Source organism: Oncorhynchus keta, chromosome 35 (assembly GCF_023373465.1).
Source record: "Oncorhynchus keta strain PuntledgeMale-10-30-2019 chromosome 35, Oket_V2, whole genome shotgun sequence".
Taxonomy (NCBI): Eukaryota; Metazoa; Chordata; class Actinopteri; order Salmoniformes; family Salmonidae; genus Oncorhynchus; species Oncorhynchus keta.
In genome coordinates, this window is record NC_068455.1 from 77,708,455 (window position 1) to 77,722,461 (window position 14,007).

The 14,007-nt window shown below is 46.2% G+C and overlaps 1 protein-coding gene and 1 long non-coding RNA gene across 15 annotated transcripts in view; one reads left to right on the forward strand and one right to left on the reverse strand.

Annotated features, from left to right (window-relative positions):
* LOC118382002 (gastrula zinc finger protein XlCGF57.1-like) overlaps positions 1 to 14,007 on the forward strand; it is a 47,215-nt gene that overhangs the window by 12,754 nt on the left and 20,454 nt on the right. For 2 of the 13 annotated variants that reach the window (XM_052497894.1, XM_052497899.1), the window contains exon 1: positions 7,996 to 8,235. The exons of 7 other annotated variants lie outside the window; for them this stretch is intronic. In XM_052497894.1, coding sequence (XP_052353854.1) covers positions 8,070 to 8,235 — 166 coding nt within the window. In that variant the 5' untranslated portion in view covers positions 7,996 to 8,069. Of the gene's footprint in view, positions 1 to 2,294; positions 2,819 to 2,862; positions 3,211 to 5,967; positions 6,102 to 7,995; positions 8,236 to 12,697; positions 13,686 to 14,007 lie in introns of those variants that run through there. 4 more of the 13 variants (XR_008094282.1, XR_008094283.1, XR_008094284.1 and 1 more) reach the window with 4 other exon arrangements.
* On the reverse strand, positions 8,647 to 10,261 carry LOC127916296 (uncharacterized). 2 transcript variants are annotated; one of them, XR_008094287.1, is made up of 4 exons: positions 9,921 to 10,261; positions 9,619 to 9,646; positions 9,144 to 9,367; positions 8,647 to 8,766 (listed from the first exon to the last, which is right to left on the reverse strand). It is a non-coding gene; the product is annotated as an uncharacterized LOC127916296 (long non-coding RNA). The 2 variants fall into 2 exon arrangements; XR_008094288.1 differs by lacking the exon at positions 9,619 to 9,646.

Consider the following 14,007-nt stretch of genomic DNA (forward strand, 5'->3'; position numbering starts at 1 on the left):
GTTAGCAATAGTTCTAGTAAATGAATAAACTGTTTAGGCTTTCAGTGGTCACCATTTCAACATTTTGTAGAAGTGGTTTTAGCCCCAACGTGGCAGTGATTTCCCTTTGCTTGGACAGCAGCTCTACACATTTATGTTTCCATTCTGACTCCAGCGCCACATTGGTGATGTGATTCATTTCTAAACACCCACTTCTCCTTATATGGTTCCTTTTGAAACACCCACTTCTCCTTATATGGTTCCTTTTGAAACGCCCACTTCTCCTTATATGGTTCCTTTTGAAACACCCACTTCTCCTTATATGGTTCCTTTTGAAACGCCCACTTCTCCTTATATGGTTCCTTTTGAAACGCCCACTTCTCCTTATATGGTTCCTTTTGAAACGCCCACTTCTCCTTATATGGTTCCTTTTGAAACGCCCACTTCTCCTTATATGGTTCCTTTTGAAACACCCACTTCTCCTTATATGGTTCCTTTTGAAACGCCCACTTCTCCTTATATGGTTCCTTTTGAAACGCCCACTTCTCCTTATATGGTTCCTTTTGACTTCTCCTTATATGGTTCCTTTGAAACACCCACTTCTCCTTATATGGTTCCTTTTGAAACGCCCTTCTCCTTATATGGTTCTTTTGAAACTCCTTATATGGTTCCTTTTGAAACGCCCACTTCTCCTTATATGGTTCCTTTTGAAACACCCACTTCTCCTTATATGGTTCCTTTTGAAACACCCACTTCTCCTTATATGGTTCCTTTTGAAACGCCCACTTCTCCTTATATGGTTCCTTTTGAAACACCCACTTCTCCTTATATGGTTCCTTTCGAAATGTCCACTTTTCCTGAGAGATGACATACAGTAGGTGGCAGCATTGAGACCCTGAGGGAGGACTGCTCTGAGGGAGGACTGCTCTGGGGGAGGACTGCTCTGGGGGAGGACTGCTCTGGGGGAGGACTGCTCTGGGGGAGGACTGCTCTGAGGGAGGACTGCTCTGAGGGAGGACTGCTCTGGGGGAGGACTGCTCTGGGGGAGGACTGCTCTGGGGAGGACTGCTCTGGGGGAGGACTGCTCTGGGGGAGGACTGCTGCTCTGGGGGAGGACTGCTCTGGGGGAGGACTGCTCTGGGGAGGACTGCTCTGGGGGAGGACTGCTCTGGGGGAGGACGTCACAGCTGGACACTGTGTGCCCCTTATGGGCATAATGTCTCTGGTCCAGGTTAAGACTCCCAACAGGGTCACCAGGAGGGATCAGCCAATGAAGTTGGAAGTCCCTCCCACTTGACGACATTAAAATGGTGGAAGCCCTTAATGGCGCTGCCCAGGGTAATACTGCCTTTTGGTCAGTAGAGGCCTCTGTCATTCTCTAGGTAGTTTCCCTATCCTGACGAGCACTACATTTTCCCTCTTGCTACTTGTCCTCCTGATGTCACATACAGTATGTATTCAGCAGTATGTGGACACCCCTTCAAAGTAGTGGATTTGGCTATGTCAGCCACACCTGTTGCTGACAGGTGTATAAAATCGAGCACACCCCCATGCAATCTCCATAGACAAACATTGGCAGTAGAATGGCCTTTTACTGAAGAGCTCATTGACTTTCAACGTGGCACCGTCATAGGATGCAAACTTTCCAATGCATAATGCAGTTTGTCAAAATTTTTTCATGGTTCGCCCCTGTTCCAGTAAAGGGAAAGCTGACCTAGACTCTAGTCGATCAACTGTAAAAAGTAAAGTTGTGATTGTGTTGAAGGTGAAAAGGTTCTAGGAGCAACAACGTACCAGCCTGGTGGTAGGCCACTCAGCAGCTCACCAGAGCGGGGTGCACCCCGTACCACTGTGCTGAACTTGATTCAGAGCCCTACTGTTTTGCTTAAAAATGTTATGTCCTCTGTTGCAACACTCACTACCATGGCCGAGCAGCAGCACCCTACTGTACCACTGCCACTTGATTCAGATCACCACTGTTCCTGGTATGTGCAATGCCAAGCGTCTGCTGGAATGGTGTAAAGCAGCCCTACTGTACCACTGTTGCCATGCACTTGATTCAGGACTCTGGAGAAGTGGAAACACGTTCTCTGCCCTACTGTATGCTGGTAGGTGCACTTGATTCAGCAGCCCTATGCACTAATGCCAAGCAGTAAAGTTTTTCAGGTGGAGGCAGAATAATGGTCTGGGGCTGTTTTAGGTCATTCAGCAGCCCTACTGTACCACTGTTCGGGCTATTCAGCAGCCCTACTGTACCACTTAGTTCCAGTAAACTGGCTGGTAAATCTTAACTGTTGCTGGTAGCTATTCAGCATATAATGACATTCTAGACTCTAGTCGATCACCAAATATTTCTGTAGAAAAGCCAACAAACGATAAAGGCTTGTGCTACTTTCTTTCTTTTTTTATTGTGTTGAGCTGTTGCTGGTAGGTGCACTTGATTCAGCAGCCCTACTGTACCACTGTTCCTGGTAGGTGCACTTGATTCAGCAGCCCTACTGTACCACTGTTGCTGGTAGGTGCACTTGATTCAGCAGCCCTACTGTACCACTGTTGCTGGTAGGTGCACTTGATTCAAAAGTCCTGCCCACCGGGTAAGCAAAGTGTTCCCATGAGAGAAACTACGCCTACCTGGCGGACCGGCAAATCTGTGACTAAATCAAGTGCACCTACTGCGCTGCCCAATCGGATAGGTTAAATCACCGTGGCGACAGAGCTTCCATGACCCTGGCCACAGCCAAGTTTAAGCTACTAGTTTACGTCAGATTTAATATCTTTTAAAATATGACCACAGAGAGACTGTCAACGAATACAGCAAAGAGTTACTGTTTTTAATGAGGTGAGTTTAAGTTTATATTCAGCACTGTCACTGTTTTTAATGAGGTGAGTTTAAGTTTATATTCAGCACTGTCACTGTTTTTAATGAGTGAGTTTAAGTTTATATTCAGCACTGTCACTGTTTTTAATGAGTGAGTTTAAGTTTATATTCAGCACTGTCACTGTTTTTAATGAGTGAGTTTAAGTTTATATTCAGCACTGTCACTGTTTTTAATGAGTGAGTTTAAGTTTATATTCAGCACTGTCACTGTTTTTATTCAACACTTTTTTTACAAAACAAAAATGATTTTGAACGGGCATCCGAGTCGGAAACTCGGGCATCTTTCCAGAGCTCCGACTTTTCGACCTGAAGATCTGAGGTCGTGATTTGACCTCGCTGACCATCAGATGCAGGTACCATCAGTCCAGTAAAATTTTAAAAAGCTAATTATTTCAATTCATGCTCCACAGTGCATCACAAGTGCTAAACCGACTGATCTATTTTGAAAGCTCGAGTTTTGAAATATAATATGGTCAGATTAATAATATTGGCAGGCCAATCGTATAGCCAATATGCTGTGATAATTTATTAGGCCTAGTGCCCAGACCTCACTCCTACAACTGTTTGTGTGAGGTTAATGTTTAAAAAAACAAATCTGTGCGGTAGATCTCAGCTTTCTTTTTGACTGCGAAAGTGGTCTTGACTCAGAAAAGGTTGGTGACCACTGTTCTAGATGATTCTGTGCTTCCAGTTTGTGGCAACAGTTTGTGGACGGCCGTTTCGTGCTTCTGCAGGACAATTCCCTAGAGCACAAGTGAGGTCCGTACAGAAATGGTTTGTCAAGATCAGTTTGGAAGAACTTCACTGGCCTGCACAGAGCCCTGACCTCAACCCCATCGAACAACTTTGGGATGAATTGGGACGCCAACTGCGAGCCAGGCCTAATCGCCCAACATCAGTGCCCAACCTCACTAATGCACCTGTGGCTGAGTGGAGGCAAATCCCACCATCGATGTTCCAACATCTAGTGGAAAGCCTTCCCAGAAAAGTGGAAGCTGTTACAGCAGCAAAGGGGAGACCAACTACATATTAATGACAAGCAGGTGTCCACATACATTTGGTCATGTAGGGTACTCAACTGGTTTCCACATACGTTTGGTCATGTAGTGTACTCAGCTGGTATTCACATACGTTTGGTCATGTAGTGTACCATGCTGTTCTGATGGTTTATTGGGCATGCAGCTAAATTATAGTTCTAAGAGATCTTTGTCTTGTGAATTTGTCAAGTAGCGTCTGTTGTAAATAATTGTGTTGAGCTTGTTCGCTAGCTCATACGCGTCCCGCTAGTGTTAGCGTTAGCATTTGCATTAAGAATGAATGGGTATTTAGCATGCTCGCTAACGATGTTAGCCTTGTTAGCATTAGTCATTTTGTGGTGCTGGTTGGCTATTTCAATTGGTGTAAATCGCTCTTGTATATTCTGTTTATGTAATGTAGATGTACCTACACTCTTGTACTGTTCATTTAGTACATTTACCCACGTTTAGCATGTCTACGAACCAATTAGCCTGTTTGGTTCATTGGATTGTGGCTGGACAAATGCCTGTTGTATTGTATAGCATGTACAGTGTTTTTAACGGGGGCATAAAATGTACCAATACTATAATCTACTTTTTATTATGACTTTTCACTGGATAGGATTCTCAGTTATCTGAACCAAGAGTGGTCAGATGTGTGTTTTGAATGTGGACATCTCTTTCCATTAAATCAATCAATCAAATTTATTTATAAAGCACTTTCTACATCACAAGATATCACAAAGTGCTGTACAGAAACCCAGCCTAAAACCCCCAAAACAGCAAGCAATGCAGATGTAGAAGCACGGTGGCTAGGAAAAACTCCCTAGAAAGGCAGGAACCGAGGAAGAAACCAAGAGAGGAACCAGGCTCGGAGAGGTGGCCAGTCCATCTGGCTGTTCTTCAATATGTTAAAACGTTCATAGATTACCAGCAGGGTCAAATAATAAGCACAGTGGTTGTAGAGGGTGAAACAGGTCACCACAGGAGTCAGTTGGCTTTTCATAGCCGAGCATTCAGAGGTCGAGACAGCAGGCGCGGTAGAGAGGAAGAGAAGAGGGTCGAAAAGGTAGAGGGGCAAGGTAACACATCAGGGTTTATAGACACAGACAAAACAACAGAAATTGGATCAGCAGCACGACCAGGTGGACTGTGGACGGGGACAGCCTCATCCCTGTTCCCATCCATTAAACCCCCCTTAACCCGGACATCTCTTCCCATTGTACCCCCTTAACCCGGACATCTCTTCCCATTGTACCCCCTTAACCCGGACATCTCTTCCCATTGTACCCCCCTTAACCCGGACATCTCTTCCCATTGTACCCCCCTTAACCCGGACATCTCTTCCCATTGTACTCCCTCTTAACCCGGACATCTCTTCCCATTGTACTCCCTCTTAACCCGGACATCTCTTCCCATTGTACCCCCCTTAACCCGGACATCTCTTCCCATTAAACCCCCCTTAACCCGGACATCTCTTCCCATTAAACCCCCCTTAACCCGGACATCTCTTCCCATTAAACCCCCCTTAACCCGGACATCTCTTCCCATTAAACCCCCCTTAACCCGGACATCTCTTCCCATTAAACCCCCCTTAACCCGGACATCTCTTCCCATTAAACCCCCCTTAACCCGGACATCCGCCTCATCCCTGTTCTGATCAGACATGCTGTAGTGGATGCTAAGCTTAACCTTAACCTAAGGTTCTTATGCCAATCATGGTCCTTCGATCCTCTAAAATATACACTATTTTTCAGATGTGCAAGGATTGTTAAGGGTTAGACGGTGTCGGTGGAACTTTGTTCTCATTAGCAACAGTGTGTTCAATGGTAGACATGTTAACCCACCACCTATATGGCTTGTGTGAAGGAAAGCAAATACCTAGCGAGCTGTCTGCACTCAGGCTGTATAGATCATAGAGATCCATGCTAAGGAAGCAAATACCTAGCGAGCTATCTGCACTCAGGCTGTATAGATCATAGAGATCCATGCTAAGGAAGAACATTGGAATTGAATGTCATAGAGATCTATAATTCATGAGTGATTCCAAATTCTGTTATAAATAACCTCTGCTCCTCCTCTCCTTCCCTCCAGACTCCCTACAGCTCTCTGTCTCTGAAGAGGAGGTTCCCCCTGAGCAGCAGCACTGTGAGCAGGAGTGGAGCCCCAGTCTGGGACAGAAGGACCCAGAGACCAAACAGATTAAAGAGGAACAGGAGGAAGTCAGGACCAGTCAGGAGGAAGAGCAGCTTCAAGGGGTGGAGCCTGATATCATGAAGTTCATATTCTCTCCTTCCTGTGTGAAAAGTGAATGTGATCAGGAGGACCAAACCCAGACTGTGGAGAACAGAGAGAGAGACTCTAAACCAGTGGATCTCACACCTTTTGTCACTGTGACCCACATTAAGGGTCTCAACATTCCCTGTGTCCCTCCAGATAATCAAAACAATGCCTCCAGCCACAGTTCAGCCGTAAGCAGCGACACAGTAGGACTTGACAGTAGTCCACCATTAGATCCCAGTCCACCATTGGATCCCAACCCACCAATGGGGGAACACCACTGCCGTGACTGTGGTGAAATGTTTCCTCTGAAATCTGACCTGCAGAAACATGTGACTCTCACCAAGAAGAGACCCAGTGAATGCAGCTTCGGCAATAAACACTACAACTCCACCTGTAAACTGAAGGCCCATGTCCAACCCTGTATCTGTCCAGTTTGTGGAAAGATCATCAAACACAAAGGAGATCTGTCCAGGCACATGAGTATTCACACAGGAGAGAAACCATTTGTCTGCGGTGACTGTGGGAAAAGCTTCAGTCAGAAGGGAAACCTGAACTTGCACAAACTGACTCACACAGGAGAGAAACCATTTAGCTGTGGTGACTGTGGGAAAAGCTTCAATCAGAAGGGAGATCTAGGGAAACATATATTGACTCACACACAACAGAAAACATTTAGCTGTGGTATCTGTGGAAAAAGCTTCTATCATAAGGGGAACCTTACAGATCATATAGGACTCACACAGGAGAGAAACCATTTAGCTGTGGTGACTGTGGGAAAAGCTTCAATTTGAAGGGAACCTAAGGAAGCATAAACTGACTCACACAGGAGAGAAACCATTTAGCTGTGGAGACTGTGAGAAAAGCTTCACTCAAAAGTCTAACCTGCTGACACATGTCAAAAACATCCACAAAGGAGGAAAACAGGATGAAAATTAGGACAAAGATCTTCTGTCAGAAGATGGGAATTAAAAGGTTGGATGTGGACAACTAAAGCACAGCAACTCTGGATCATTCATGATGTGGGATTCAGATAAATACCTGTGTGGTGAACGTACTTTTGTAAAGCTTTCTGTGTAAATAAAGTTTGATTTGATTTCAATGATGATGTAATAATCCAACAGTTCAGAGTTTACTATTTTCAAGTGAGGTGGTCCTCCCCTAATCTTTTGCTTCGGCCTGATGGTTATATCAGCACATTTTGTGAACATGTGGTCATTTAAGATGTGTATACAATTATCTTTGTTTTTGTGGATAAATTTACTCCTGACAGATATCTTTTATGAAGTTTTGCATTTTAGAATGTCTCTAAATGTACTGAGAGAATGGTCTGACTTGATGTTTTCAATATATTAAACCATGTTGTAGCATGTGCCACAAGGCTAAATATGTGCTTTGATTGAAACAAAACACAGGTAGGCTACAGTTTGTTGACACCCTCTGCTCTACAATTCGGGGGGTTAATCATCTCCAACACAAGAGGCTGCTGTGGCCGTACCAGAGCGAATTGAATGGCATGATCTGTTTGATACCATTCTACTAACGTATTCGGGTCCAGCCATTACCACCAGCCCGTCCTCAAATAAGATTGGCTGACTTTCACTTTTACTTGAGTAACTTTCTATTAAGGTATCTTTACTTTGACTCAAGTATGAAAATTGGGTACTTTTACCACCACTGCCTAATAAGCGCACTTTGTATGAATGCAAACAATAGAAATCCTATTAAATTGTTCTAATTTAAACCCCCATCCAACTAGCGGCGCTGTTTTGCGTTTCCGAGTTTGCTACCCGCAAGTAGAACCAAGGATTTTTCTCACATTCCTTGACTAGAACACGGAAGTACATTTGAAGACGACACTTCTTGTGTGGGGTTCAAGGCATACTGACTGAGCTGAATAAGTTACTCAACTGAAAATGTCTAAACTACAGATGTTGCGTGTGTTTTTGAATGAGCGTTTAACGGCGGCTGCTGTAGAGATTTTCGGGGCAGTTGAGAAAACGGTAGTGGAGTACCAGGAGGAGAATGATCGGCTACGGAGACTGCTGCGGAGGACATCAGAGATACAACTATGTAGAAGAGGTGAGTATATAGTGGCGAGGAGGAATAGTGTACCGTGTCTGGGAGAGACTTCACCATGAATTTTCTTGATTCAGGTTCACGCAAACGTCGTTTTAAGTAACTATGCTATTTTTCGTCCTCATTGTCGAACTTAATAAATAATGCACCCTGCTAAGTGTGTGACTGTGAGCGAGTTGACTCGGCCCTCCTGCACACACCTTTGGTTCATTGGTTGACACTGCGTGTCTGATTGACAGGAACAACAAGTGAGGCTGTTAGTCTGAGCAGACAGTCAGAAACGAATGTGCGTGCACACATAATTTGTTAATTCTATGAATTTAAATCTTTTGATTATTCATATCTTTATTTTTTAAATATTTTTTATAAATAGATTCTTAAATAGGCTTTTCTGATATTGCTTGCCAGCTCCCAACGTTAACCGACAAGAGCCGGGCTCCCAACGTTAACCGACAAGAGCCGGGCTCCCAACGTTAACCGACAAGAGCCGGGCTCCCAACGTTAACCGACAAGAGCCGGGCTCCCAACGTTAACCTACAGACAAGTTAACCTACAAGCCGGGCTCCCAACGTTAACCTACAAGAGCCGGCTCCCAACGTTAAGAGCCAGCTCCCAACGCTACCTACAGAGCCGGGCTCCCAACGCTAACCTACAAGAGCCGGGCTCCCTACGTTAACCGACAAGAGCAACCTACAGAGCCGGCTCCCAACGTTAACCTACAAGGCCGGGCTCCCAACGTTAACCTACAAGAGCCGGGCTCCCAGCGTTAACCGACAAGAGCCGGGCTCCCAGCGTTAACCGACAAGAGCCGGGCTCCCAACGTTAACCTACAAGAGCCGGGCTCCCAACGTTAACCTACAAGAGCCGGGCTCCCAACGTTAACCTACAAGAGCCGGGCTCCCAACGTTAACCGACAAGAGCCGGGCTCCCAACGTTAACCGACAAGAGCCGGGCTCCCAACGTTAACCGACAAGAGCCGGGCTCCCAACGTTAACCGACAAGAGCCGGGCTCCCAACGTTAACCGACAAGAGCCGGGCTCCCAACGTTAACCGACAAGAGCCGGGCTCCCAACGTTAACCGACAAGAGCCGGGCTCCCAACGTTAACCGACAAGAGCCGGGCTCCCAACGTTAACCTACAAGAGCCGGGCTCCCAACGTTAACCTACAAGAGCCGGGCTCCCAACGTTAACCTACAAGAGCCGGGCTCCCAACGTTAACCTACAAGAGCCGGGCTCCCAACGTTAACCTACAAGAGCCGGGCCCCCAACGTTAACCTACAAGAGCCGGGCCCCCAACGTTAACCTACAAGAGCCGGCTCCCAACGTTAACCTACAAGAGCCGGGCTCCCAACGGTAACCTACAAGAGCCGGGCTCCCAACGTTAACCGACAAGAGCCGGGCTCCCAACGTTAACCTACAAGAGCCGGCTCCCAACGTTAACCTACAAGAGCCGGCTCCCAACGTTAACCTACAAGAGCCGGCTCCCAACGTTCACCTACAAGAGCCGGCTCCCAACGTTAACCTACAAGAGCCGGCTCCCAACGTTAACCTACAAGAGCCGGGCTCCCAACGTTAACCTACAAGAGCCGGCTCCCAACGTTAACCTACAAGAGCCGGGCTCCCAACGTTAACCTACAAGAGCCGGGCTCCCAGCGTTAACCGACAAGAGCCGGGCTCCCAGCGTTAACCGACAAGAGCCGGGCTCCCAACGTTAACCGACAAGAGCCGGGCTCCCAACGTTAACCGACAAGAGCCGGGCTCCCAACGTTAACCGACAAGAGCCGGGCTCCCAACGTTAACCGACAAGAGCCGGGCTCCCAACGTTAACCGACAAGAGCCGGGCTCCCAACGTTAACCGACAAGAGCCGGGCTCCCAACGTTAACCGACAAGAGCCGGGCTCCCAACGTTAACCGACAAGAGCCGGGCTCCCAACGTTAACCGACAAGAGCCGGGCTCCCAACGTTAACCTACAAGAGCCGGCTCTTAGAACCGACTCATTGGCGAACGACCCATCACTATTAGATAGAACGTTGCGCCCCACCCGTGGTTACCTAGGTTACCCCGTTGTCTCACAATAAAAATGTAAAAAACTTTTTCAAACACAATTGTCTTGTCTGCTTGTTTAAGTCAATTACAAAATTACATTTTAAGAGAAATATGTCTAAAAATGATACTTTTCAGTATTGCTCCAGAGCGTTCTCACTACTTAGAAAATCAAAATATTGTAGGGCTTCCCTCATGCCCCTTTTTCATGATGGGGCTAGCAGCAGAGTGGGTGATGGGGCTAGCAGCAGAGTGGGTGATGGGGCTAGCAGCAGAGTGGGTGATGGGGCTAGCAGCAGAGTGGGTGATGGGGCTAGCAGCAGAGTGGGTGATGGGGCTAGCAGCAGAGTGGGTGATGGGGCTAGCAGCAGAGTGGGTGATGGGGCTAGCAGCAGAGTGGGTGATGGGGCTAGCAGCAGAGTGGGTGATGGGGCTAGCAGCAGAGTGGGTGATGGGGCTAGCAGCAGAGTGGGTGATGGGGCTAGCAGCAGAGTGGGTGATGGGGCTAGCAGCAGAGTGGGTGCTAGCTAGCAACCGACCGGAACATTTAGATGACCAAGACCAACAACACAAACAAACAGACGACTGGATACAGCTACAAACAGAGAATGGCGTTACACATGGTCTAAACTAAACAAGTTAAATGTGTTAACTGTGATGAAATGTTTTCCACATGCATAGCTAGCTATGTGTAACCTACTTGTGAAGCCTACTTGGCTCCCCACAATTTCCCACTCTCTCATGCAGAATAGCCTGAAGCCACAGTGCTTTTCTCACAGGCTACATTTACATGCGCGGTAGCATTAGGTTGGGGTTTTTGACCTGGTTATGTGTACTGGACATTAAACAACACAGCAGCCTTTCGCCATGTTTTGTTTCTGTATTACAAAAAATCAAGTTGGCACCGGGGGTCAATTGGAAATAATGTTTGTTTTCCCCAATTAGCGATTGTGCTCGAGGGGAATTCCTTTATTATTTATTACTTGAACCCCGAATTTCAGACAAATTGGTCACAGAACTTGTGCAATTCAATTGGCTACAATGTGAAATCATAGCAGTCACAAAACCCTGTTTTGTGCGGCTACATTGCGCAAGTGGACACCTGATGCTCCCAGAGAGATTCTCGCGTAAAATACAGAGGTAGCCATTACTCCAATCGGTCCTACTGAAAAACCAATTGTCCCGATGGATATATTATTGTGTTGCCATGTGTTGCTGCCTTGCTATGTTGTTTCTTTAGGTCTTTATGTGGGGTTGTATTTTCTCTCTTGTTGTGATGTGTGCTTTGTCCTATATTTATATTTAATTATTATTTAAATTTATTTTTAATCCCAGCTCCCGTCCCCACAGGAGTCCTTTTGCCTTTTGGTAGGCCGTCATTGTAAATACGAATTTGTACTGACTTGCCTCGTTAATAAATAAAATCAAATAGACTAAATGAAATAAAATACAGGCAGGTGCTGTAGCTCCAGCACAATGGGATATTATCAATTATGAAACCAATATCCAAAGTGGAAACACATTTTTGGCAGTGACAACGTCTGGAGCATCTAGTTTATTGTTCACTCTTGGTTGTACAGGCAGGTGCTGTAGCTCCAGAACAATGGGATATTATCCACCGTAATGCAGAGCCACAATCATTTGACCATTATATAACTGGGTATTCAAGTCACAAACAGACTGGACACAGCGGGTTATAAACCCACAATAACACACGTTATTGAACCAATACAGTGTCATAGGAAGTGTGACTCGCACCGACGAACAATTCAAAAATACGACTGAACAAAATGGCTTCTTCTCTTCATGTTATCAGGAAGTTATTGAAAAATCATTCTAGTCTTTCAATCATTGATTTTAAATTCGAATTGCTGATGATGTCTAAATGTCTAATGTCTCTGTATCCAGGCTGTATAGGTAAACTCTGTATCCAGGCTGTATAGGTAAACTCTGTATCCAGGCTGTATAGCAGGGTAACCTCTGTATCCAGGCTGTATAGCTGGGTAAACTCTGTATCCAGGCTGTATAGCAGGGTAACCTCTGTATCCAGGCTGTATAGCTGGGTAACCTCTGTATCCAGGCTGTATAGCAGGGTAAACTCTGTATCCAGGCTGTATAGCAGGGTAAACTCTGTATCCAGGCTGTATAGCAGGGTAAACTCTGTATCCAGGCTGTATAGCAGGGTAACCTCTGTATCCAGGCTGTATAGCAGGGTAACCTCTGTATCCAGGCTGTATAGCAGGGTAACCTCTGTATCCAGGCTGTATAGCAGGGTAACCTCTGTATCCAGGCTGTATAGCAGGGTAACCTCTGTATCCAGGCTGTATAGCAGGGTAACCTCTGTATCCAGGCTGTATAGCAGGGTAACCTCTGTATCCAGGCTGTATAGGTAACCTCTGCTCCTCCTCTCCTTCCCTCCAGACTCCCTGCAGCTCTCTGTCTCTGAAGAGGAGGTTCCCCCTGAGCAGCAGCACTGTGAGCAGGAGTGGAGCCCCAATCTGGGACAGAAGGACCCAGAGACCACACATATTAAAGAGGAAGATGAGGATCTCAGGACCAGTCAGGAGGAAGAGCAGCTTCAAGGGCTCTTTGATACCAAAGACTCCATATTCACTCCTTCCTGTGTGAAAAGTGAATGTGATCAGGAGGACCCACTTCAGACCTTGACTCTTCCCCAAACCCAGACTGTGGAGAACAGAGAGAGAGACTCAAAACCAGTGGATCTCACACCTTTTGGAATTGTGACCCACATTAAGGGTCTCAACATTCCCTGTGACCCTCCAGATAATCAGAACATTGCATTCAGCCACAGCTCAGCTGTAAGCAGAAACCCAGTAGGACTTGACAGCAGCCCACCATTGGATCTGAACACACCAATGGGGGAACTCTGCACCTGCCCCTTTTGTGGCAAGAACTTCAAACAAAAAGGACACCTGTCCATGCACATGAGGATTCACACAGGAGAGAAACCATTTAGCTGTGGTGACTGTGGGAAGAGCTTTATTCAGAAGGGGGACCTAAGGAGGCATATCCTGACTCACACAGGAGAGAAACCATTCAGCTGTAATTTTTGCTGTAAAAGCTTCAGTCAAAAGGGGGACCTAAGGAGGCATATCCTGACTCACACAGGAGAGAAACCACATGGCTGCTCCGTCTGTGGTAGAACGTTCATTCGTAAGGCTCATCTGCTGAAGCATGTGGATAACGTCCATAAAGAAAGAAAACTGGATGGAAACTAATTAGGACAAAGATCTCTTGTCAGACGATGGGAATAACAGGCAGGATGTGGACAACACTCTTAGGAAAGCAAATCAATACTCTGGATCATTTCAGGGTTTCAGATAAATAGATGCGTGATCAAGTTATGTTTTTCAACATTCTATGTCAATAAAGTTTGATTTGATTCGAATGATGATGTAATGATTGAACATTGCACAGTATTGTAGGAAGCTCGCCGGTCTGCTGTTCAGTCTGTTGATGTTTTCACCTTATTAGAAACAGGAATTCCTGGTCCTTTGTTTTAAGAATGTCTCCCAGGTGATGAGAGAATGGTCTGACTGTTATTTAGACATCCTACTGTTGGCATCCCACTGTTGGCATCCTACTGTTGGCATCCCACTGTTGGCATCCTACTTTTGGCATCCCACTGTTGGCATCCTACTGTTGGCATCCCACTGTTGGCATCCCACTGTTGGCATCCTACTGTTGGCATCCTACTGTTGGCATCCCAC